At 58.7% G+C, this 21,443-nt stretch overlaps 3 protein-coding genes and 1 pseudogene across 8 annotated transcripts; all 4 read right to left on the bottom strand.

Moving 5' to 3' along the window:
* On the bottom strand, positions 1 to 3,062 carry LOC100220722 (hemoglobin subunit rho-like; annotated as a pseudogene).
* Positions 3,063 to 4,212: 1,150 nt separating this feature from the next.
* LOC100190585 (beta-globin-like) lies at positions 4,213 to 5,735 on the bottom strand (the record flags this gene model as incomplete). Its single annotated transcript, NM_001245467.1, is given in 3 exon segments — positions 4,213 to 4,431; positions 5,247 to 5,469; positions 5,575 to 5,735. Coding segments are annotated over 3 exon segments (444 nt in total).
* A 2,234-nt stretch (positions 5,736 to 7,969) lies between these two features.
* On the bottom strand, positions 7,970 to 9,359 carry HBE1 (hemoglobin, epsilon 1). Its single transcript, NM_001245112.2, is given in 3 exon segments — positions 7,970 to 8,195; positions 8,868 to 9,090; positions 9,189 to 9,359. Coding segments are annotated over 3 exon segments (444 nt in total). The 5' UTR covers positions 9,281 to 9,359; the 3' UTR covers positions 7,970 to 8,066.
* A 2,554-nt stretch (positions 9,360 to 11,913) lies between these two features.
* Positions 11,914 to 20,517, bottom strand: LOC100222646 (hemoglobin subunit rho). 6 transcript variants are annotated; one of them, XM_072936431.1, is made up of 6 exons: positions 20,427 to 20,472; positions 19,254 to 19,403; positions 18,861 to 18,958; positions 13,009 to 13,118; positions 12,702 to 12,924; positions 11,914 to 12,097 (listed from the first exon to the last, which is right to left on the bottom strand). In XM_072936431.1, exons 4-6 carry the CDS (start codon positions 13,098 to 13,100, stop codon positions 11,969 to 11,971), a joined length of 444 nt encoding a protein of 147 aa, XP_072792532.1. In that variant the 5' UTR covers positions 13,101 to 13,118; positions 18,861 to 18,958; positions 19,254 to 19,403; positions 20,427 to 20,472; the 3' UTR covers positions 11,914 to 11,968. The 6 variants fall into 6 exon arrangements, with proteins under 6 accessions (XP_072792532.1, XP_072792511.1, XP_072792538.1 ...); XM_072936410.1 differs by having other exon boundaries at positions 19,254 to 20,498; XM_072936437.1 differs by lacking the exon at positions 19,254 to 19,403 and having other exon boundaries at positions 20,427 to 20,482.
* Between the last annotated feature and the right edge of the window lie 926 nt (positions 20,518 to 21,443).

Consider the following 21,443-nt stretch of genomic DNA (forward strand, 5'->3'; position numbering starts at 1 on the left):
TTTCCACTCCGTTCCTGGAGAAAACAACATCTTTATTTACCTCTCAAAAGCGATGGAGCATCTTTTAAACATCGGAGCAAGTACAGTGCCAGTCCCCCTCCCTGCAGCACACACGTCCCAGGGGCAGCTGATGTTGTGACTGCAACCCGACCCCACCAGCTCGGGCTCCTGAAATGCTCCGTGACGCTGCCACTCCTGACAGAATTCCCTTCAGAGGTGTAAAATCGTGCCTAAAAATACATGAGAAATAACCCCGGCAGGGGCAGCACAGAGCTGCTGAAAGAGTATTTCTGGCTGGTGCTAAGAAGTGAACTGGGGACTTTCTCTGCTCCAGCAATTTTGATAAGTGTGGGGATAAGGCCAAGATAAAAATAATTACATCTGATAGTCCCCTGGTTCACCTGCTCCTGACTAACATTTGAATAAGAATTCTTTAAAAGATGCTGGGAATTGCAATCAGCACAGATTTGGTTCAGGTCTGATTTAGAAAAGATGGAAAACTCCTCAGTCCCTCTGAATGCAGCTCTGGAATGGTGGGAAGTTCACCCCAGCAGGATGATGGACTGTTCTCCCACAGCATGACAAAACTCTGATGAATGAGCTGCACATGGTGCTGCCTGGGATGGAAAGGAAGGGACCGTCCACAGCAACTGCAGAGTAATGGCAGCAGAATTCAGGAGAGGAGGATTGTCTTTGGCAACATGGGTAGGAAAAGGCATTGGCAAAGTGTTAAATTGTAGAAAACACAGTTGTGATCTGTGATCAGCCACTGGGAGATGGCACCTCCTGGAGCCCACCACGAAAATGCCAGACTGGTTTGGGCTGGGAGGGACCCCAAATCCCACCCAGTGCCACCCCTGCCATGGCAGGGACACCTCCCACTGCCCCAGGCTGCTCCAGCCCCAGTGTCCAACCTGGCCTTGGGCACTGCCAGGGATCCAGGGGAATCTGGGAATTCCATCCCAGCCCTGCCCACCCTGCCAGGGAACAATTCCCAATCTCCCACCCAGCCCTGCCCACCCTGCCAGGGAACAATTCCCAATTCCCAATCTCCCACCCAGCCCTGCCCTCTGGCACTGGGAGCCATTCCCTGGCTCCTGCCCCTCCATCCCTGTCCCCAGTCCCTCCGCAGCATCTTCTGGGCCCTGCAGAGCTGGGGAACCCCGGGCTGTCCCAGCCCCACAGGGTTGGGGGGTCCTGGGCTGCCCCAGCCCCAGCCCGGGGGTCACTGGTGGGTGGCACCGGTTCCCACGCCAGCCCAGCCCCTCCCTGCCCAGCACGGACACATGGACACTGCAGGGGAGCTGATGGACGGGTTTCTTGGGGGTTCTTGGGGGTTTCTTGGGGGTTTCTTGGGGGGTATATTGGGGGGTTTAATGGGGGCTTTCTTGGGGGTTTCTTGGAGAGTTTCTTGGAGGGTTTACTGGGGTCAGGGGCTCCCCGTGGGCCAGAGCGTGGCCACCACACCCACAAGCCTCTGCCAGGCAGACTGGCACACAGGGGTGAAATCCCTGCCCAGGTGGGGTGAGGACGATGACGAGGATGTCCCCAGGGAGCTGAGGAGAGAGGGATGGGTGGGTCAGTGCTGCTGGGAGCTGCTGGTCAGCTGGAGCAGCGCTGGCAGCTCGGGCTGTCCTGGCTGGGGCTGAGCTGCCATCCTGCTGTCACCAAGGCTCTGCTGGCACTGGAAGCCCTTCACCACCCTCCTGTGGCCTTGGGCTCCAAACAGCTTCTCTTTCATGTCTCCCTGCTTTTTCTGCTGCAGATTTTCCCCCTCCCCAGTCCCTCTCCTTCCTGTCCCCCCACACACCACTTGCAGCCCACAGGTTTACTCCCCTGACTTCTCCCTGAGGCAGGATTGCCCTTCTGGAAGGGCTCTCACACCCTGCACACTCCTCCTCCTCCTCCTCTTCCTCCTCAGCCCTGGTTACGGGCATGCCTCACTCCCTGCTCCCTGCCTCAGCAGAATCCTCAGTCTTCCCACAGACAGCTCTGGGTTTTGGGAAAACAATATTTGTTTCATTCTTCAAAATAATAATAAAAAAACTAGAAAGAAAGAAACTCAGACTGGTTTTCCATTTTTGGGATGCTAAAGTGTTTGGATTTGGCCTGAGATCCGCCTTGAAAACCACTGTTTTTTTTCTTTTTCTCTTTAGACATAAATGAAGAGAATGATCCTTTTTTAATTAAAAGTGTTGGAGGAGGAGGGTATGTGCCATGCCCCATGCTGGGCAAAGCAGGACTCTGCTCCTGGTTCTGCCTATCTTGCAGTGGGAGCTTGGATGTTCTGAAATGCTCTGCTGAGCCTCCCCCAGCTCCGAGTGCTCCAGCCCAGGCTGCAGCTTCCCCTGGGGCTGCTCCTCCAGGTAACCATCTCTCCATGCCTGCCCTCCCCTGTGCTGTGCTGCCACTAAAAATGGACTTTTGAGGGAGAAACTCACAGACACGGTGGCAAAGACCTTTGTACAAACCTCTCCTGGGTGCTACACAGGGATTCCTCCCCAGCAGCCCAAGCAAATGTCCCTGGGCAGAGCAAGAGCCAGGTCTGGCTGTGCCCAGGCAGCCAGGGGAGGGCTGGCACTGCAAACACAGCTCGCCCTGAAGTTCTCAGGGTCCACGTGCAGCTCCGACAGCTTGGAGTAGGTGCCCTTGAGGTTGTCCAGGTTCTTGATGAAGCCATCAAGAAGGTGCTCACCCCAAAGGAGGTGAGCACCTTCTTGCCGTGGGCACGCACCTTGGGGTTGCCGACGATGGCCGTGGGGCTGGACAGGTTCCCAAAGTCCGAGAAGAACCTCTGGGTCCAGGGGTAGACGATCAGCAGCCTGGGGAGAGACAGAGGCAGCGAGAGCTCCTGAGCGCCGCGCTCTGCCCGCAGGTGCCCGGGCAGGGCTGGGGCTGCACCCACCTGGCCAGGGCCTCGGCGCCGCATTCCTCCACGCTGACCCTGCCCCAGACGCTGGCGATGAGCTGCTTCTCCTCGGCTGACCAGTGCACCATGGTGGCGGCTCTGCTGGGCTGCAGGAGGGCACGGGGCTGAGCTGAGCCCGAGCCTGGGCCGGGTTTTATCCGGGTTTTATCCCCTGGGCCAGCCCTGCCCTCTGTCAGCGGGAGCCTTCCCTGGGTCCTGTCCTTCCCTTGTCCCAGCCCCTGTCCGGCTCTGTTGTCCTTCCCAGCCCCAGACACGGCGCTGGCAGGAGCAGACCTGCTCATCCACACAGCTCACTCGTGTCTGCCCGTGAACAATCACCCTCATGGGAAACTGCTCCTATCTGTCATGAAGCCTATGAAAAGTCGTGAAATATTTGGGGGTTTGGTGACTCTGTGCCTGCCCAGTCTCCCTGCAGGGAGAAAAACCCTGTGGGACTTGCTGGGAGTCATCTCCTCTCCTGCTCAGCGTGTACCTTGCCAGCAGGAACAAAATGCCTCTTTCTTTGGGTGTCGTGACTGAGAAAGGGCATTTATGGGTCACGGGGGCTTCTAACACATTCCTGTGGGGCAGGGGCAGAGAGGGAGTGCCCAGAGATGTGGGTGAGGCAGAGACAGAACAGGGCACAACCCAGGTGCCAGAAATCCTGGTTTGAATAGCTTTACCCAATATTTTCCCTTAGAAGTGGCACATCCTTTCAGCCAAGCATCGCTTTTGCCTTGTCACGCTCCGTTCGTGCTTCCCATGCCAAGAACAAACCCTACCCGAACGAGTCCTGCTCTGCAGACACCGAGACCCACCCAAAACTCCCGTCCAGGAAATTAAGTCGCTGCTTTTTGGCAGAATTGCCCCCCCATCACCGCAGAGTGGGCGGCGCAGGGTGGGAGGGATGTGAATAAACAAAGTCTGCTCAGGCCTTGATAGCAAAATGTTTATCTAAAACCTGCCCCCACCCAGCTGGCTGCTGGGCCCGTGTGACTCAGCTGATTTTGGGTAGGTTTTACACCAGGGATGAGCCAGGGTAGATTAAAGTCTTCAATTTGTTTATCCTCCCCCCCAAACATATGAATGCTCTCAATTTCCCTTGTCTAGGAGAGACATGCAGGTTTTGCAGTAAAATTCTGAGTAGTTTCTCCGTGCAAAGCCCCTGGCATGACCCCGGGGAGGAAAGCACAACTTCCAGAGGCAAATCCCACACAGCCCACGCAGCCCCCCATAACAAAGGCAGGGGGTCAGCCAGCCGTGCCCCCAAGCCCTCCACGCCCTCAGGACACACAGACACGGGCAGGCTTCACAGGATGAGCTTTATTTGCTGTTAGAAGCGGTGGGCTCGGACGGCAGCGGGTGCGGGCGCTGCCGGGCGCTCCTGCGGCTCCTCAGTGGTACTTGCGGGCCAGGGCGTGGGCAACCACGCGCACCAGCTTCTGCCAGGCGGCCTGGCAGTCGGGAGTGAAGTCCTTGCCGAAGTGGGCGGCCAGGACGACGACCAGGATGTCACCCAGGAGCTGTGGGGACAGGAGCAGCCTCGGGTTAGCGATGTCCCGTCCAGCCCCACTCGTGCTGCACCCAGGGAAGCCTCCAGGACATCTACAGTCTTAGAAACCTCCCCCAGGTCCTTTCTAAGATGCACCTTAGACTTGGTCTCTGCTCGCTCTCTAAAGGTTCAGGTTCTGCTGCTATGTGGGAAGAGTAAGCAAAAATTCTCCAGAGATTTTTGGAGTAAGTTTTTCTTTGTCCCTTCTGGCTTTGTTTTGGAGTTTGTCTCCAGAAGAAGACCCAGCCGAGCTCGCAGCACAGCAGGAGCCGGTGCTTGGCCCCGCAGAGCACAAACAAGGAGCTCATGCTGACACAGGGGCACTTCTGCCAGCCCCAGCCCAGGGCCAAAGGGTGGGGTTAATTCCCCACTGAGACACTCAGCCAAAGTTGTCTCTCTGTAGATCCTCTTTTACTTTTAGCATTCCAGCTGCCACCTCTGGCTCCTCACTCATCTCTCTCTTCTCCTCTGTGCCAAACTTTGCTCTTGCTCCTTCTCTTCCCCTTGGCTCCGGCCTCTTCCTGCTCAACAACTGCTCTCCGTTCCCTCAGTGGAACCACGTCCTCCCCTGCCCGCTGCCCACGGCCACTGTCACCTCTCAGCCCGTGCGGTGCCCCCTCCCCAGGCTGCACGGGTCCCTTCCCTCTCTGTCCCCTGCACCTCTGCCTCATGCCAACCCAGCCCCTCTTCCTCCCGCGCTGCCCGGGCTGGGCAAATCCCTCTCCCGGTGGGGACCAGGCTCGGGGACACCCTGCACTGGGGAGGGCAGCTCAGGGCAGGACTCACCCTGAAGTTCTCGGGGTCCACGTGCAGCTTGTCACAGTGCAGCTCGGACAGCTGGGAAAAGGTGTTCTTGATGCTGTCCAGGTTCTTGACGGCTTCCCCGAAGGAGGTGAGCACCTTCTTGCCATGGGCCTGCACCTTGGGGTTGCCCAGGACGGCGGTGGGGCTGGACAGGTTCCCGAAGGAGGCGAAGAACCTCTGGGTCCAGGGGTAGACGATCAGCAGCCTGGGGACAGACAGACAGACAGACAGACAGACAGAGTCAGGTCAGCGTTCTGTGACTGGAGTGGTTCCCCGCAGGCGGCCGGGCGGGTTCTGGAGCTGCACCCACCTGGCCAGGGCCTCGCCGCCACACTCGGCCACGTTGACCTTGCCCCAGAGGCCGGTGATGAGCTGCTTCTCCTCAGCTGTCCACTGCACCATGGTGTCGGCAGGAGGGCTGCGTGTCGGCACGGAGGAACGCTGGGCTCTGCTCCCGAAGGATCGCACGCTGGGGAGCCGCTGCCCGGCCCCGCTTTTATGGCCTGCGCGAGCCCCTCCTCTGGCCGGGACACCCCTCCATTGGCTGCGCCCGGGGGCTCAGAGCCTCGGGAGGGGACCCTGCTGCAGGGTGGGGCCCGGGGCAAGGTGCCCAGCTCCGGCGTGGGCTCCGCTGGCCAGCTGCCCTCCCCGTCCTGATTTCCAGCCCTGCTGAGGTGCCCTTATCTCCAGGCGAGGTCCCGCACGGCTCCGTGCTCCCGGGGAAGGTGCCAGGCCTGCTGCCCTTGGCTGGTGCCAGCCCCTGAGGCAGGAGAGGCAGCCTCGGGGCTCCCGGCATCTCCCTCTGAATGAACCAGCTTCTCCTCCTCCTCTCCCTGCAGGACCTGGCATCAGGCTTTGGAGTCCCCCTTTGCTTCCCATCGGCTCTTTAGGAGTTGGATTAACTTCAGGATGACACGGCTAAAACCACGGCAAGGCCTCGCAGCCAAGAGGGAGCTCCCGTCTCAAAGAACCTCTTGGCAAAGCTCAGGCAGGGCTGAAAAGGAGACGTTGTAACCCAGGGAAACCAGCTCCCTGTTGGCTCACAGGGCATGAGGAGAGGTGGGGATGCTGGAATTACTGGGATCCCACAGAATTCCCAAATCCCTGGGGCTGGAAAAGCCCTCCCAGCCCAGGAAGTCCCAGCTGGGCCCATGCCCACCTTGTCCCCAGCCCAGAGCACTCAGTGCCACCTCCAGGGGACACCTGCAGGGATGGGCACTCCAAAGCTCCCTGGGCAGCCCCTGCCAGGGCCTGAGCCCCCTTTCCATGAAGAAAAAACATCTGCACAGATGTGCAGCCTGACAGGGGCTCAGCAGCTGGTGTTGCTATCGCGCTGCCGCGGTAGTGTGGAGGAAGGGATTTAGAAAGGCCTTGGGAATTGGAAACTGAGGAAAAGATACATTTAGGTATGAGGAAAAGATACATTTATGTATGCCCCATTGTTTCGGGAAAGTTTCACTTCAGCACCTTTCTGTAAACCCCCTTCTCCTCACCCCTGAGCAGTTCCCATTGGACCTGACCCATGGGGAGGTTCTGATGGGCCCATGCTGGACACTGTCTCTATTGTTTAGACCTTATCTCTTAATTTTGCTGTATAAAACTGTATCTGGGCAGTAGCCCAGGGTCTTTTGTCCCTGCAACTGTTCAGGCAATACAATCTCTCTGGACAGCACACAACTGACCTCTCTTCGTCTCTTTATCTCGACTCCTTGCAGCGATCGAGGCGCCGCAGCCGCTCAGGCCGTGCTAACCCAGCCGCTGCCTGGTGACCCAGTGCAGCGGGACCGCGGCAAACCCCGGTCCCCTGAGGGGACAGCTAGCCAGAGGGGTCCCAGGGGGCCGGGGAGGGACGGGGACAGCCGCAAGTGACCCCCAAAAGCCGCAAGCTGGAGGATCAGTGGTGTCCTGAGAAGGGGGAGAGGCAGCTGGGTCTCCTGGGGCTGTCCTTCTGCCCCTGTGCCGTGCTGAAGGTGGGAGTGGGGTGCAGGGGACTGGGACGGAGCTCATGGGGCACGGGGATGCCCTGCTGGGGTCTGGATTACCTTGGAGCAAAGCATTTGTGTTTGTTTTGCTCACTGCAGGAGGGGCTCGGCCAAGGAGCCTGGCCAGGCTGGGGTGGCACTGTTCCCTCTGCAAGCAGCACTGGGGTGTTTGATGGATCACAGAACCCCAGACTGGTCTGGGCTGCAAGGGACCTGAAATCTCATCCAGTCCCATCCCCTGCCACGGGCACAGACACCTTCCGCTGTTCCAGATTTTTTCCAAGTCCCATCCAACTGAGTCTTGAGGGCTGTGTCTGTTACAGTCTACCTTTGCTAATCTAAGAATGATAATGGCTTTAAATAAAACCACAAGCCAACAAAGCCCCACATGCAGGAAAGACACAAGCCATAGCCCCAATCTCCCTGTCACTTCTCTCAGTGCACATTTTTGCACAGTTCTTCTCCACTCACTCTGTGAAAGTCTTCAAACATTAAACCAAGCAATGTCACCTGATGTCTCCAAAAACTGCCAGGGTGTTCCTGTTTGTTTTTTGTGGTGTTTATTTGGGTTTAGTCCTGAACACTGCCCTGGGATCTCCATCTTGGACAAGTTTCACTTGCATGAAGGAGATCGTGGCTCATTTTATCCCACGTTTATCAGCATTTGCTCCCCCAGCCCCCTGTCCCTCCCCTCCCGTTCCCACAAAGAACCAGACATGTCCTGGTGGCTGGAGCAGCTGGTTTATTGTGTGACTGGAGCCCAGCAGGACCCGAGGAGATTCCCCAGCAGTGTCTCCAGGCAGGCAGGCTCCCAGGGGGCTCAGTGGTACTCGTGGGCCAGCGCGTGGGCCACCACACGGACCAGCTTCTGCCAGGCAGCCTGGCAGGCGGGAGTGAATTCCTTGCCGAAGTGGGAGGCCAGGACGACGACCAGGACGTCACCCAGGAGCTGGCAGGGAGAAGCAGAAGCTGTCAGCTGGTGCTGCCCCTGCAGCCCGCCCAGCCTTCCCCACTGTCCCCTCTGGGAGTTCAGAGCACAGCAAGGAGCAGATCTGTGCTGGCCCCAGGCACCGGGCTCCCGGCACAGCTCAGGGTCTGGCACGCCCCGGGACCCCTGGGTGTGCTGGATCCCCCCCAGCACCTTCCTGTGCCTGCTCTGCACTGTCCTCCCTCGGCCTCTACTGACTTTGCCCCTTCCCTTCCCTTCCCATCCCTCCCGCCCTGCCTGCCCCTGGGCCCAGAGCCCTCCTGCCACAGTGGCTGTGCTTTTTTCCCTTCTGGTTTCAGCACTCCCTCACAGCCCAGCTCAGCCCTTCCCTCCAAAGCCCGGGTCAGCTCTTCCCTTCTGGCTGCTCCAGGGTGTTTCTGCTGACCAGGACACATGGTCTGTGCATTTCTGCCCGCTCACCTCGCCTGCCTGGCTGCCTCCCCTCACAGATCCCAGCCCCATAACTCCTCTCTGTTCCCCCAAACGTGACTGTCCTTTCCCTCCACGGGCTCTCAGGCAGCCCCAGGGTTTCTCTCGAGGTCTCAGTGACTGGCAGACCCCTCTGAGACCCCTGAAGCCCCTCCAGAGCCCAGCCCCTCTGCCCGGCCCAGGCTGGAGCTGAGCGTGGCTCACCCTGAAGTTCTCGGGGTCCACGTGCAGCTTTTCGCAGTGGAGTTTGCTCAGCTGAGCAAAGCATTTCTTGACGCTGTCCATGTTCCTGACGGCTTCCCCGAAGGAGGTGAGCACCTTCTTGCCATGGGCACGGACCATGGGGTTGCCCAGGACGGCGGTGGGGCTGGACATGTTCCCGAAGGAGACGAAGAACCTCTGGGTCCAGGGGTAGACGACCAGCAGCCTGGGGACAGACAGACAGACGGACAGACAGAGTCAGGTCAGCGCTCCCGTGGCTGGAGTGGTTCCCCGCAGGTGCCCCCGGGCTGGGGCTGCACCCACCTGGCCAGGGCCTCGGCGCCGCACTCGTCCACGTTGACCCTGCCCCAGAGGGTGGTGACGAGCTGCTTCTCCTCGGCTGTCCAGTTCACCATGGTGCTGGCAGAGGTGTTCCCAAGCTTCCCTGAATGGTGCAGAGGATGTGGCTCCTGAGGCTGCCCCAGGGATTTATATACACGCCTCGGCCTAATCTCAGTCCACGTTCACTGCCTGGGGCTGGGGAGGGAGCAGGGCTGCGCGAGGGGAGATAGTGGGTTTGGAAGCTGTCCAAGGGGGAGAGAGGCCCTTTCCCCCCTCTGTCTGTGCAGGGACAAGCATCACCTCAGCTCCGAGCACAGGTGGAGCTGCCGGCCCGCTGCGGGCTCCAGGGCTGTGTCCCTGCTGGGGAACATCCCCTCCTGCCAAGAGAATCCTTCACGGTGCTTTGCATGGAATCATGGAATCCCAGTCTGGGTCGGGAGGCACCTTAAAGCCCATCCAGTGCCACCCCTGCCATGGGCAGGGACACATTCCAGTGTCCCAGGCTGCTCCAGCCTGGCCCTGGGCACTGCCAGGGCAGCCACAGCCTCTCTGGGCACCCAGAGCCTCTCCAGCAGCTGCCTCAGTGCCCCAGGGAGCTCACCAGCTGACATAAGCTAAAAACATCGGCTTAAACTCCCAGAGAAACAATTCCAAGGGCTTCTAAATTTGAAGATTATTGAGCCATGGATAAATCTGAAGGCAGTCTGCTGTGCTGGGCTGGCCCAAAGGCTGTTTGCAGCAGGGCCACTGGTCCACAGCACCGTCAGTGACACGAGGTCCCAGTGAGGCAGACACAGCCCCCAAAGTGCCTGTGGGGATGGCAGGGTGAGCCTGGCCAGGCCTGCAGCAGCTCTGAGCAGTCCTGGACCCTGTGAGAGCTGGCAAGAACCAAAGGCAAGCACAGCCCAGACAGTCCCAGCCTTGGGCTCACCCTGGTGCTCCATTCGATTTTATAAGAAAGAGTTGATTCTCAGCATGCTTGAAAATGCCCTGCTGTCTGCCTTGGGGGCAGCAGCCTGGCTGGGAGATTCAGGGGCTCGGGGAGTGCCTGCTCAGGGAGCTCTCTGGGACACAGGCTGGCAGGGGAAATGTTCATCTCCATGTGCTGAGCAGGGACAATTCCTCCAGCTCTCTTTGTGTTTGCAGAGTCAAAGGGAGATCTCCTTTCCCCAGGGCAAGCCCAGCAACACCTGACAGCTTATTCCCAGCTGGTTCCCAGAAGAAAACCAGCTCTGCTCTCAGCCTGGGATGGATTTCACTATGCTCAGGACCCTTCCCTCCAGCATCCTTCCAGGGCTGTTCCCTTTGGTGTGGGTGGAAAATCTCTGAACTCCTGGAATCACAGGGTCATGGAATGGTTAAATTTGGAAGGGATCTTCAGAACATCTCATTCCATCTCCCCTGCCATAAGCAGGGAACCTTCTACTGGACCAGGTCTTGGCCACACACTTGCCCCCTTCCATGGACAAGAACTTTGTCTCTTTTAGAAACAAAGCATCCCAGCGAGGGCCAAAGGCAGCTCCAGGGAGGGCCCTCCTGGCCCAAGCAGAGCTCCTTGGTCCCTGATTGCAGCAGTGTCCCCGCCAAGCTTTACAGAGCCCTTATCAGCAGCAGTGGCATCTGTGCCCAGCTCTGCTCTGGAGCCAGGCCAGCCTCCACGCTCCTCCGGAGAGCGCAGGGCCTTGTGTCTTAAGCCAGCAGGTCCTGAGGTTATCTTTGCTCCTATTTTAAAATCCCAGAAGGTTTGCTTTGGGAGGGACCTCACAGCCCACCCAGTGCCACCCCTGCCACGGCAGGGACACCTTCCACTGTCCCAGGCTGCTCCAGCCCCAGTGTCCAGCCTGGCCTTGGGCACTGCCAGGGATCCAGGGGCATCTCCTGTACTCTCCTGACCTGTTTTTGGGCCAGGTGGACTTGCGGTAGCTGTGACGTTGCTCTGTCACCCCAGAGAGGGACAGCTGTCTGGGGTGCTGCAGGCTGCACCCCCCATCCAGCCCTGCATGCTGGAAAGTTCCACGGCTCTGGGCTGGAGCAGGACGTGGAGAATGCTCTCACCTCCTGCAATCCTGCCAAAATGCCCCTTTGCTGAAAGGGTGAAAGGAGGAGCTGTGCTGCAGGGAAGCTGGATTCAGATTTTGGGCTTTTTCCCCTAATTCTTTTCCCCCAGCCCCTCGGTGCTGCTGGCAGGGCTGGGCCTTTGCCTGCCTGGCCGTGCAGGATAGAGGGCTGAAGTGCACATCCCTGCTCTGTCAGGAGAAAGGCATTTGTTCCTAAATTATGCAAAACAAGGGTTTCATCATTGTGAGACACTAACATGCCTCTCCTTGTTGCTTTTTAGGCTGGTCCTGAAAAAACATTGCTGAAACTGTGATGCTTACACAGAATCTTTCAACTCCAGTGAAAAGATGTGCTTCCATTAAACCAAAATGAGTAAAAAAGGGCTCTAAACCATCCTGTGTGAGAACTGCCCTCATCCCCTGCTCTAGGGATCTTAGACACTTCAGATATCAAACTCTGACCAAGATGCACCAGTTTTCATCACTTATGCAGAAAATGCTTTTGATCAACTTAATACCTCAGTAGCAAACTATGGAGGGGTAAATGTCTGCCTGATCAGTGAATCTCTGTGAATTTATATCCTTGCAAACATCCCAGCAGGAGAGGCGCAGGGCCCACAGGCAGCCACAGAGACACAGAACACAAAGAATCCCAGAAAAGGTGGGTTTTATTGCCCGTTACAGACACAGGTGCCTCCCGAGGCCTCAGTGGTACTTGCGGGCCAGGGCGTGGGCCACCACCCCGACCAGCTTCTGCCACGTGGCCTGGCAGGCAGGGGTGAAGTCCTTGGTGAAGTGGGCGGCCAGGACGATGACCAGGATGTCACCCAGGAGCTGCAGAGGGGAAGGCAAGAGGGAAATCAGATCAGCAGACTGCTGGGCACCCCCTCGCCCTGCACAGCACCCAGGAGCAGGGACCCCAGCTCCCCAGTGGCCCAGGGAAGGTCTGCCAGCTGCAAGACAAGAGCCCTGTGCTGGCCGTGGGCACGAGTGCCCACCTTCCCCATCTCTGCTCCCTCTCACATTTTCCAGCCATTAGACATTTTTCTGCCTCTCCTTTTTCTGCTGTGAAACCCCACACCTACTTCAGCTGAGGGCCAGTGCGAGGTTCACCTTCTACATCCCCAAAGCCAGGCTAAACAGAGGCTGAAGCAGAGGCCGACATCTGCTCCTTTTCTCCAGCCATGCCTGCACAAGCCCCCAGACTTTTAGAGAATCTCCCTGTGTTTGTGCCCAAATTTGTCCTCGCAGCCCAGAGCCCAATATTACCCTGCACTACTGAATTCCCAGCCTCGCCCAGGACCCAGTTCCCACTCCAGTCAGCCATGCCCTGTTTGGTAGCTAAAATACAAGTTACTGATGCCTGTTGGAAACCCCCCAGGCACTGAGATGCTCTGAGGAAGGAGGGCCAGAGCATAAAGCTCCAAGCACAGCTCACCCTGAAGTTCTCGGGGTCCACGTGCAGCTTGTCGCAGTGCAGCTCCGACAGCTTGGAGTAGGTGCCCTTGAGGTTGTCCAGGTTCTTGATGGCTTCCCCGAAGGAGGTGAGCACCTTCTTGCCGTGGGCACGCACCTTGGGGTTGCCGACGATGGCCGTGGGGCTGGACAGGTTCCCGAAGTCCGAGAAGAACCTCTGGGTCCAGGGGTAGACGATCAGCAGCCTGGGGAGAGACAGAGGCAGCGAGAGCTCCCTGAGCGCCGCGCTCTGCCCGCAGGTGCCCGGGCAGGGCTGGGGCTGCACCCACCTGGCCAGGGCCTCGGCGCCGCATTCCTCCACGCTGACCCTGCCCCAGACGCTGGCGATGAGCTGCTTCTCCTCGGCTGACCAGTGCACCATGGTGGCGGCTCTGCTGGGCTGCAGGAGGGCACGGGGCTGAGCTGAGCCCGAGCCTGGCCCGGGTTTTATCCCCTGGGCCAGCCCTGCCCAGCGGGGGCCATTGGCTGGGACGGGCACGGGTCCTCCCGGGGGTCCCCATGCTGTGGTCACTCTGCAGTGAGGTGTGGTCATCAAGAAAAGCCCTGTGAGCCCCTTAACAGGCCAGGACAGGACACAGGACCCTCTTATCTCTCCCTCCTTCAGCCCTGGCTGCCTGCTCACCACAGGCATAGACATTGCACCCCTCCCTGAACAGGCACAGACCCCTCAGAGAGGTGCTTTAGAATCACAGAACTGCCTGGGTTGGAAAGGACTTTAAAGCTCATCTTGTTCCACCTCCTGCCATGGCAAGGACACCTTCCACTCTCCCAGGCTGCTGCAAGTCCTGTCCAGCCTGGCCTTGGGCACTTGCAGGGACGGTGTTGGTGAAGCAGAGGTCACCTCCTCAGCTCCAGGTTTCCAGGAACACCTGGGTGGGATGCCAGGGTGGGCTGCAGCTGTGGACAGGCTCCTCTGCTCTGCTCTGTCCAGTGTGAGCCCTTCAGGGCTCTCTCCCTGCTGGAATGCAAGGCCTTGCACAAGGACAGCAGGACCCTGCCCTGTCACAGCCCCATCAGCAGCACCCATTCCCACCAGGTCGAGGTCTGGCTACGGGCTTTTGTCTGACTCTGGCTGACACCTGCACAGGTGTTTGCCTGGTTTCCAGGCCCCCAGTGCAGCTGTGCCCCTGTGCTCACACAGGCAAAGCCAGGATGCTGGAGGTGTCAGGCATCCAGACACAGCCACGGACATGGAATTGTTCCAGGCCAGGTGGGATGGGGCTTGGAGCTCCCTGCTCTGGCAGAATGTGTCCCTGCCTGGTGCAGGGAGCTGGAATTCCATTATCCAGCCCAAACCATTCCCAGACTCTTCACATCTGTGGCTTTGGGTCTGACTGGGCAGTTTAACAATTCTCATCCAGACCGCTGAAATCTTCCAGTTACAGACTGATACCGGTCCATTGATCTGGGAAGGCTGGAGAGGGACTTCTAACATGGGGAGGGTAGAAATAGGACAAGGGGAAATGGCTCCCACTGCCAGAGGGCAGGGCTGGATGGGAGATTGGGAATTGGGAATTGCTCCCTGGCAGGGTGGGCAGGGCTGGGATGGAATTCCCAGATTCCCCTGGATCCCTGGCAGTGCCCAAGGCCAGGTTGGACACTGGGGCTGGAGCAGCCTGGGGCAGTGGGAGGTGTCCCTGCCATGGCAGGGGTGGCACTGAGGAGGTTTAAGGTCCCTCCCAACTGCAGCACTGTGGCATTGTGTGATCTCATGCAGACACGGTGGCACGGGCCCGTCACTGTGACCCCTTGGGCATTCACAGCTGCAGTCCCGCTGTAGCTCCTCAGCCCAGGGCTCTGGGGGCATTATTGATTTGTTCCATGGCTGGGCGTGGGAGAGGCTCTCTGGGCAGCCCCAGGCAGGCTCTGATAGCCGGGCAGCGGCTGCGTGGGGCAGATAAAGGTATCGGCAGGGCCCGAGCTCCGCACCTGCACAGCACACACACGGCACACCCGTGCTTCTCAGGAGATCTGCGGGCTCCAGAAGTGTCCGAATTCACCCTACAGAGCTCAAGGAGCACGATGGAATACGTGCAGCCCCGAATTCCCAGGCAGGCATTCCCAGCCCTGAGCCAGCAGCTGCTCGCCCAGCTGGGGATGACAATGAACGGCCTCAGTGGCCTCTGCATTTATTCCTTCTCTGCAGCCTGAATTCCTGGCATTGAAATTAAAACCCAGGCTGCATCTGGGGCTCTTCTTAGCAATGCACTCATCTCTGATAGGAGATTCATCTTCAGCTCTGCAAGGCCGAGCTTTAAAAGGGAAAAGATAATGATGCTTTTCTGCTGCATCTGAACCAGCAGCAGGGAAAAGCTCAGGGAGGAGCAGCAGGAGGGTGAGCCTGGGACAGGCAGGGCAACATCAAACACAGAGCTGGACAGGAGTGTTAACTGCAGCATTAATGCTATTTTTTAAGTGTGGTTAGTAAATGCTGGGTTTCTGGAGCCTGTTGAAACAAGCAGAGGCATGGCTCGTGGTGAGAGGCCTGCAGGCCTGGACCCACCTGTGACCCATCAGGGGCTGGTTTTACTGGTGTGGGAGCAAGATGACTTTTCATTGATGGTTATTGATGGCCATAAAGAGCTGAGGGGGAAGGAGGAAGGCAGAGGAAACAGGAGGAAAAGAGGCAGAAGTAATTTCCATTCAGCCAGGCCCACTCCATGCTGCTCTCCTGTACTGATCCCTCTAATGGCTGGTTTTATCCCCACAGCAGCTCTTTAACCTCAAATCCCTTCAGATGGGCACAACAGCAAAGGAATAACAGCAGGTGAATCAGCCACTTAATCGGATTAGGTCTTGTCCCTGTGCCTGGGGACTGTGTGTCACGGCAATGGCCTTTTGCAGCCACTCTGCACATGCACACCTCAGCTCCAGCCATCCTGCCCCACTGCCCCTTCGGCTGCAGCCACTCTGCACATGCACACCTCAGCTCCAGCCATCCTGCCCCACTGGCCCTTCGGCTGCAGCCAGGCTGGACTGCCTTGGAGGGCAGAGGTGATTTCCCACCACTGCAGCACTCACTGCTGCTGCCCCAGCGAGGGGTGGCTTCAGAATGGAGCTCGGGGCAGCAGGGGATGTCAGGAACCCCTGGAAAACCAGAGAGGGGCTGGGGACAAGGATGGAGGGACAGGACCCAGGGAACGGCTCCCACTGCCAGAGGACAGGGCTGGGTGCGATATTGGGAATTAGGAATTGCTCCTGGCAGGGTGGGCAGGCCCTGGCACAGGGTGCCCAGAGCAGCAGAGCAAAGCCAGATGCTCCCAGACTTTAGGGAAAGGGGCAGAGCAGGTGCTCTAAGCCCATGCAGGATGGGATAGGTGATGAATCCAGGGAAATACAGAATGAGTGTGTCTTAAATCAGCACAATTTGTACAACTGCCCCTGGCTGGGACTGGCTGTTGCCCAAACATGGTGGAAAAGAATTTCTGGACATGCAGTCTTCTTCTGAGCAGGGAGAGGGATAGTGGGAGACATCACAGGCAGCAGAGGTGGGGGCTCCACAGTGGAGAGCCCAGGCAGGCTGGAATTGTAGAGAAGAGCTGGATGCCGTCCCCACCAGGAGATGTCTCCTTCAGCCCCAGGCACTCTGCTCTCAGCACAATGACATTCTATTTGTTTCTCTGCTGTAACAACCAGGGGAAATAAAGTGGAGATTAAATGAATTCCTCTCTGCGCCTAACAAAGTTCTCTCATTTCAGGATTCAGATTTAACCCTTGGTATCGTTTAGGTCTGACTCCAAGAGGTGTGGAGCACCCCTTGCTCTGACTGCTCCAGCTTGACCTTCATGCCATGTAATCACAGAAATATGGAATATCCTGAGCTGAAAGGGACAGAATCCCCAGATCCCTGGGGCTGGAAAAGCCCTCCCAGCCCAGGGAGTCCCAGCTGGGCCCCATGCCCACCTTGTCCCCAGCCCAGAGCACTCTGTGCCACCTCCAGGGGACACCTGCAGGGATGGGCACTCCAAAGCTCCCTGGGCAGCCCCTGCCAGGGCCTGAGCACCCTTTCCATGGGGAAATTGCTCCTAAAAAACAATCTACATGGATCATTGTGCCCAGCTGCTGGCCTTGCACAGGACCAGGAGCACCCCAGGAATCCCAACATTTGCCTCACTTCTCATACAAACATGTTTTAATTTCCTTGGAGCCTTTCATGATATTTTAGTTTTATAGAAAATCTCCTGGGTGTGGAATGTGGGTCCTGGTGACACTGCTGAGGGCTGGATGCAGCAGAAATGCCCAAGAACCTGCTGGGCACAGCAGACCTGCCCTGACCCTGTCTGTCCATCCCTGTCCCCAGGTCCCTGCAAAGGGACCTAGCAGGATGTGGCACTGGAGCCACCCCAGTGCCATGGGCTCGAGGGTCCAGAGCTGCTCCAGAGGGAGCAGGGGACAGGGGACAGGGGACAGGATGAGAGGCACAAGGCGAGGCCTGAGGGCCAGGATGTCTGAGGGAAAGCTAAATTTTAGTGAATGTGCTTCTGAGTTATCCCTCAGCACAAGAACTCAGGAAAAACCATCCAGACGGGCCAAAGCAGGTTCTCACTGCAGCCAGGCTGCCTCAGGATGGGCTCCCTGAGGGCAGAGCTTTCCCTGGAGGCTTGCTCTGCCCCTGGCCTTGCTGGGCTCCATCTCAGCACAGCAGGGACCCAGGCTGGGGCTGCCAGCAGAGCCCCGGGCTGCAGGGGACACTGAGGGGACACTGAGGCAGGGACACTGAGGCAGGGACACTGAGGCAGGGACACTGAGGGGACACCGAGGCAGGGACACCGAGGCAGGGACACCGAGGCAGGGACACTGAGGGGACACCGAGGCAGGGACACTGAGGCAGGGACACTGAGGCAGGGACACTGAGGGGACATCGAGGCAGGGACACCAAGGCAGGGACACCGATGCAGGGACACCAAGGCAGGGACACTGAGGGGACACCGAGGCAGGGACATGGTGTGTGTGGGGTGCGAAGGGAGGGCCATGGGAGGCTGGCAGGGTTTCCAGCTGTGCCCGCAGCCCAGCCCAGCCCCGTGCCCACCCTGGAGCTGTGCTGGCCTCGGGGCTCGGGCTGCTGGCCCATCCCGGGCTATCAGCCGGGACCCCCCCCCCGGGCCGGGCCCTGCTCCCCCCTATCGGCCCGGGCAGCCCAGAGCCCCTCCCCAGGGCCGCCCGATAGCCCCGGGCTGCAGCCCCAGATAAGCCCGGCCGGGCGGCTCAGGCTGCTGGGAACGAGCAGGGTCAGCACTGGGGCTGGACAGACGGACGGACACACGATGGACAGATCTCCATCCACACAGCATCTCACCAGGGCCAGCTCTGCTGTGGAACCCCACACTGCTTTGGCTTGAGAGGGACCTTAAACCCACCCAGTGCCACCCCTGCCATGGCAGGGACACCTCCCACTGTCCCAGGCTGCTCCAGCCCCAGTGTCCAACCTGGCCTTGGGCACTGCCAGGGATCCAGGGGAATCTGGGAATTCCATCCCAGCCCTGCCCACCCTGCCAGGGAACAATTCCCAATTCCCAATCTCCCACCCAGCCCTGCCCTCTGGCACTGGGAGCCATTCCCTGGCTCCTGTCCCTCCATCCTTGTCCCCAGTCCCTCTGCAGCTCTCCTGGAGCCCCTTCAGGCCCTGGCAGGGCTCTGAGCTCTGCCTGGAGCTTCTCCTCTCCTGTCCATGGGGTACATTGAGTTTTCCCTTCCTGTTTTCCACTCAGGGCAGGTGAGAGCTCTTCCAGGACGGGGGTTCAGGGTCTCCTCCATCCCTGACGGTGCCCCCAGGCAGGATTCACACGGACCAGGAGGATGGGACAGGAATCTCCTCAGCGAGCCCTTCCCTCTGCTCCTGCAGCCGTGGGGCTGCTCCCCCATCCCCAGAGCTCCCGTGGGCCCTGGGGGAGCCCAGGGCTCCATGGCCAGGCTGAGCCGGGCCCTGCTGCCGGAGAAGCAGCTGGAGGACGCCTGGCTGTCCTGTGCTGGCAGCAGAGGGTGCAGAGCAGGTACCTGTCACAGGGACATTCTCCTTTCTTTCAGGATTTTTCATAGAGCAGCACAGAGAGAAGAAAGAGAAAGCAATTTCTATTTCTGCTCCTTGTTTTCCCATGTGGAATGTGTTTGGAGAATTGTTTACCTTGGCTTGGAGATTTGTTTCCCTGGGGTGGTTGCTTGGTTGGATTCTGGTGAGGATTGTTTGAGCCTGATGGCCAATCCAACCCACCTGGGGCTGGACTGTCAAAAGAAGGTCACAAGTTGTGAGTTAGATTTGGTAGTTAGAAGAGTAGGTTTGTAGTTTTAGTATCTCCTTTAAATAGTATATGAATGTATTATAGCATAGTTATAATAAAGAAATCATTCAGCCTTCTGAACTGAGTCAGGCATCAGCATTTCTTCCCAGCAGGCTCAGCTGCATTTACAGCTGGTGCCCCTCAGCCAGGTAGCCCCAGACCCCCAGAGGAGGCCTTGCTGTCCCTCAGCAGGCTCCAGCAGCCTTTGTCCCAGGCCAGGTGAGCTCCCAGGCTCTCACCAGTGCTCCCAGCACCGCAGCTACCACAGGCCCAGCTGGCTCTGCCTCTCGCTGCCCTGCAGAAGGTTCCCTTCCTCACAGACCTCCAGAAGAAGCCCCCACTTGTCTGGGAGCCACCAGAGCTGTCCTGGACCTCCCAGTCCTGGGGCACTTGCCAACAAAAAGTTTTCTGTGTGTGAGGATGGCTCCAGGTCAGGCAAGGCCTTTTCTCCTCCTGGCATGGCACCAGCTGGGCCAGGACATGTTTTACAGGTCTTGTTCTGCCTTTCCAGCTTTTAAAGCTGGCAATGGATAGAGTCAGACCTGTTCCCATGCTGGGGCTGGTTTTGGGAGGGCAGACCTGCCTGACTCCACATCTGACCCCAGCCTGCCACGGGCTCATATTCATTTCCCTCTGCAGAGGCTGAAGGGTTGTTTGGGGCTGGAGGGAAGCTCCCCCTGCCCAGGTGAGGCACTGGACCTGGTCCTTGGGGCAGCCCTTGGCAGAGCCTCTCCCACTGCCCAGACAGCGACTGTGGGACTCATCCCAGCACCTCAGGGGTCCCAGGGCTTGTGAGAGAGTGGGGCACTGGCCTGAGCTCTGGCCTGAGCTCTGTCACTCCTTCTGCCCAGCTGTGCCCAGCGCCAGTCCTGGGCAGAGCCAGGGAGCAGCTGAGCTGGGGTGGGCTCAGGGCACGTCCCGCAGACCCCGTTACACCCAGCCCAGGGCACGCTTCTGCCTGGGGCTCCTTCTCACACAGCCAGAGACAGGCAGAAAGGGAGCTCTGAGACCAGGACCAGCACTGGGGGCAGGACTGGGACCAGGACCAGGACTGGGGTCAGGACTGGGACCAGGGGCAGGACCAGGACCAAGACTGGGGTCAGGATCAGGACTGGGGTCAGGATAAGGACTGGGGTTGGGATCGGGACCGGGGTCAGAACCAGGGGCAGGACCAGGACCAGGAGCAGGACTGGGACCAGGGTCAGGATCTGGGCCAGGCACAGAACCAGGACGAGGGGCAGGACCAGGACTGGGGTCAGGATTGGGACCAGGCTCAGAACCAGGACCAGGGGCAGGACCAGGACTGGGATCAGGATTGGGACCAGGACCAGGATCAGGACCAGGACCAGGGTCAGGTTTGGCATCAGGGCCAGGACCAGGGTCAGAGTCGGGGTCAAGGTGAGGGGTCTCACCCCCATGCCCAGGACTGGAGCCCGTTCTCTGCAGTTTATGGGATGTTTGTGGGCTCTCCCACCACAGACTGGGGGATGAGTTTGCACAGGCTCAGGGTGCTGAGTCACGGTGCCAGCCCCAGCCTGGCCATGCTCAGGGGTGATAACGGGGGTGGCACAAACAGGAGCCTTGTGGGCAGTGATAAGGCAGCCCCTGGCCCCAGGGCAGTGTCCCCTTTCTGCTGAGTCAGACTCTGACACAGCAGAAAACATTTCTGCTGAGCCAGAGGGCGGAAACAGCCAGCTTTTTAAATTTATTTTTTATTTTTCTTAGCAGAACCAGGAGGGCAGCTCCGCAGTCCCCAGCATGGGCTGCTGACTCCTGCATCAGTGAGGGGCTCAGGAGCCTCCTCTGTCTGTGGGGCAGAGCCCGTGGCAGGCTCAGGAGCTCCACATTCCCAAAGGGATGGTGGGACACCTCCTGAGATCCAGCCTCCCTTCCCCGTGCCCCTTCTGCTGCCCTGCTGCAAGTCTGGGGCAGGCTGTGTGCAAGGTGCCAGCTGCTGTTGAAAACTTTCCTGTTTCCCTGAGAGAGGGAATTTCACACCTTGTCCTCCTCCTGCCCTGCTCCCCCTCTGCTGGTCACAGGCAGGGCTCCTGTGGGGAAACTGAGGCACAAAGCAGAGTGGCTGCTTCCAGAAATGCCATCAATGCTCATGGCCGGGTGGATCCCCTTCAGGACAGGGGCATGTTTGCTGTCCCATGTCCTGCTCCTAGCCAGGGACACAGCAAGATAAGGCCTACCTCAGAATGAATAGAATTCCTTAACATGTTTAGAATTCTTTTCTTAGAATCTTAGTATCCTGGCACCCCAGGCTGGTTTGGGTTGGAAGGGACATCAAAGCCCATCCATTTCTACCCCTTGCCATGGCAGGGACACCTTCCACTGTGCCAGGCTGCTCCCAGCCCTGTCCAGGCTGGCCTTAGCCAGGCTTTTACCCACGTTCTGACTGGACAGTGCTGCCCAGCCCGTTTGGG

The sequence above is a fragment of the Taeniopygia guttata genome, chromosome 1, assembly GCF_048771995.1.
Source record: "Taeniopygia guttata chromosome 1, bTaeGut7.mat, whole genome shotgun sequence".
NCBI classification, from domain to species: domain Eukaryota; kingdom Metazoa; phylum Chordata; class Aves; order Passeriformes; family Estrildidae; genus Taeniopygia; species Taeniopygia guttata.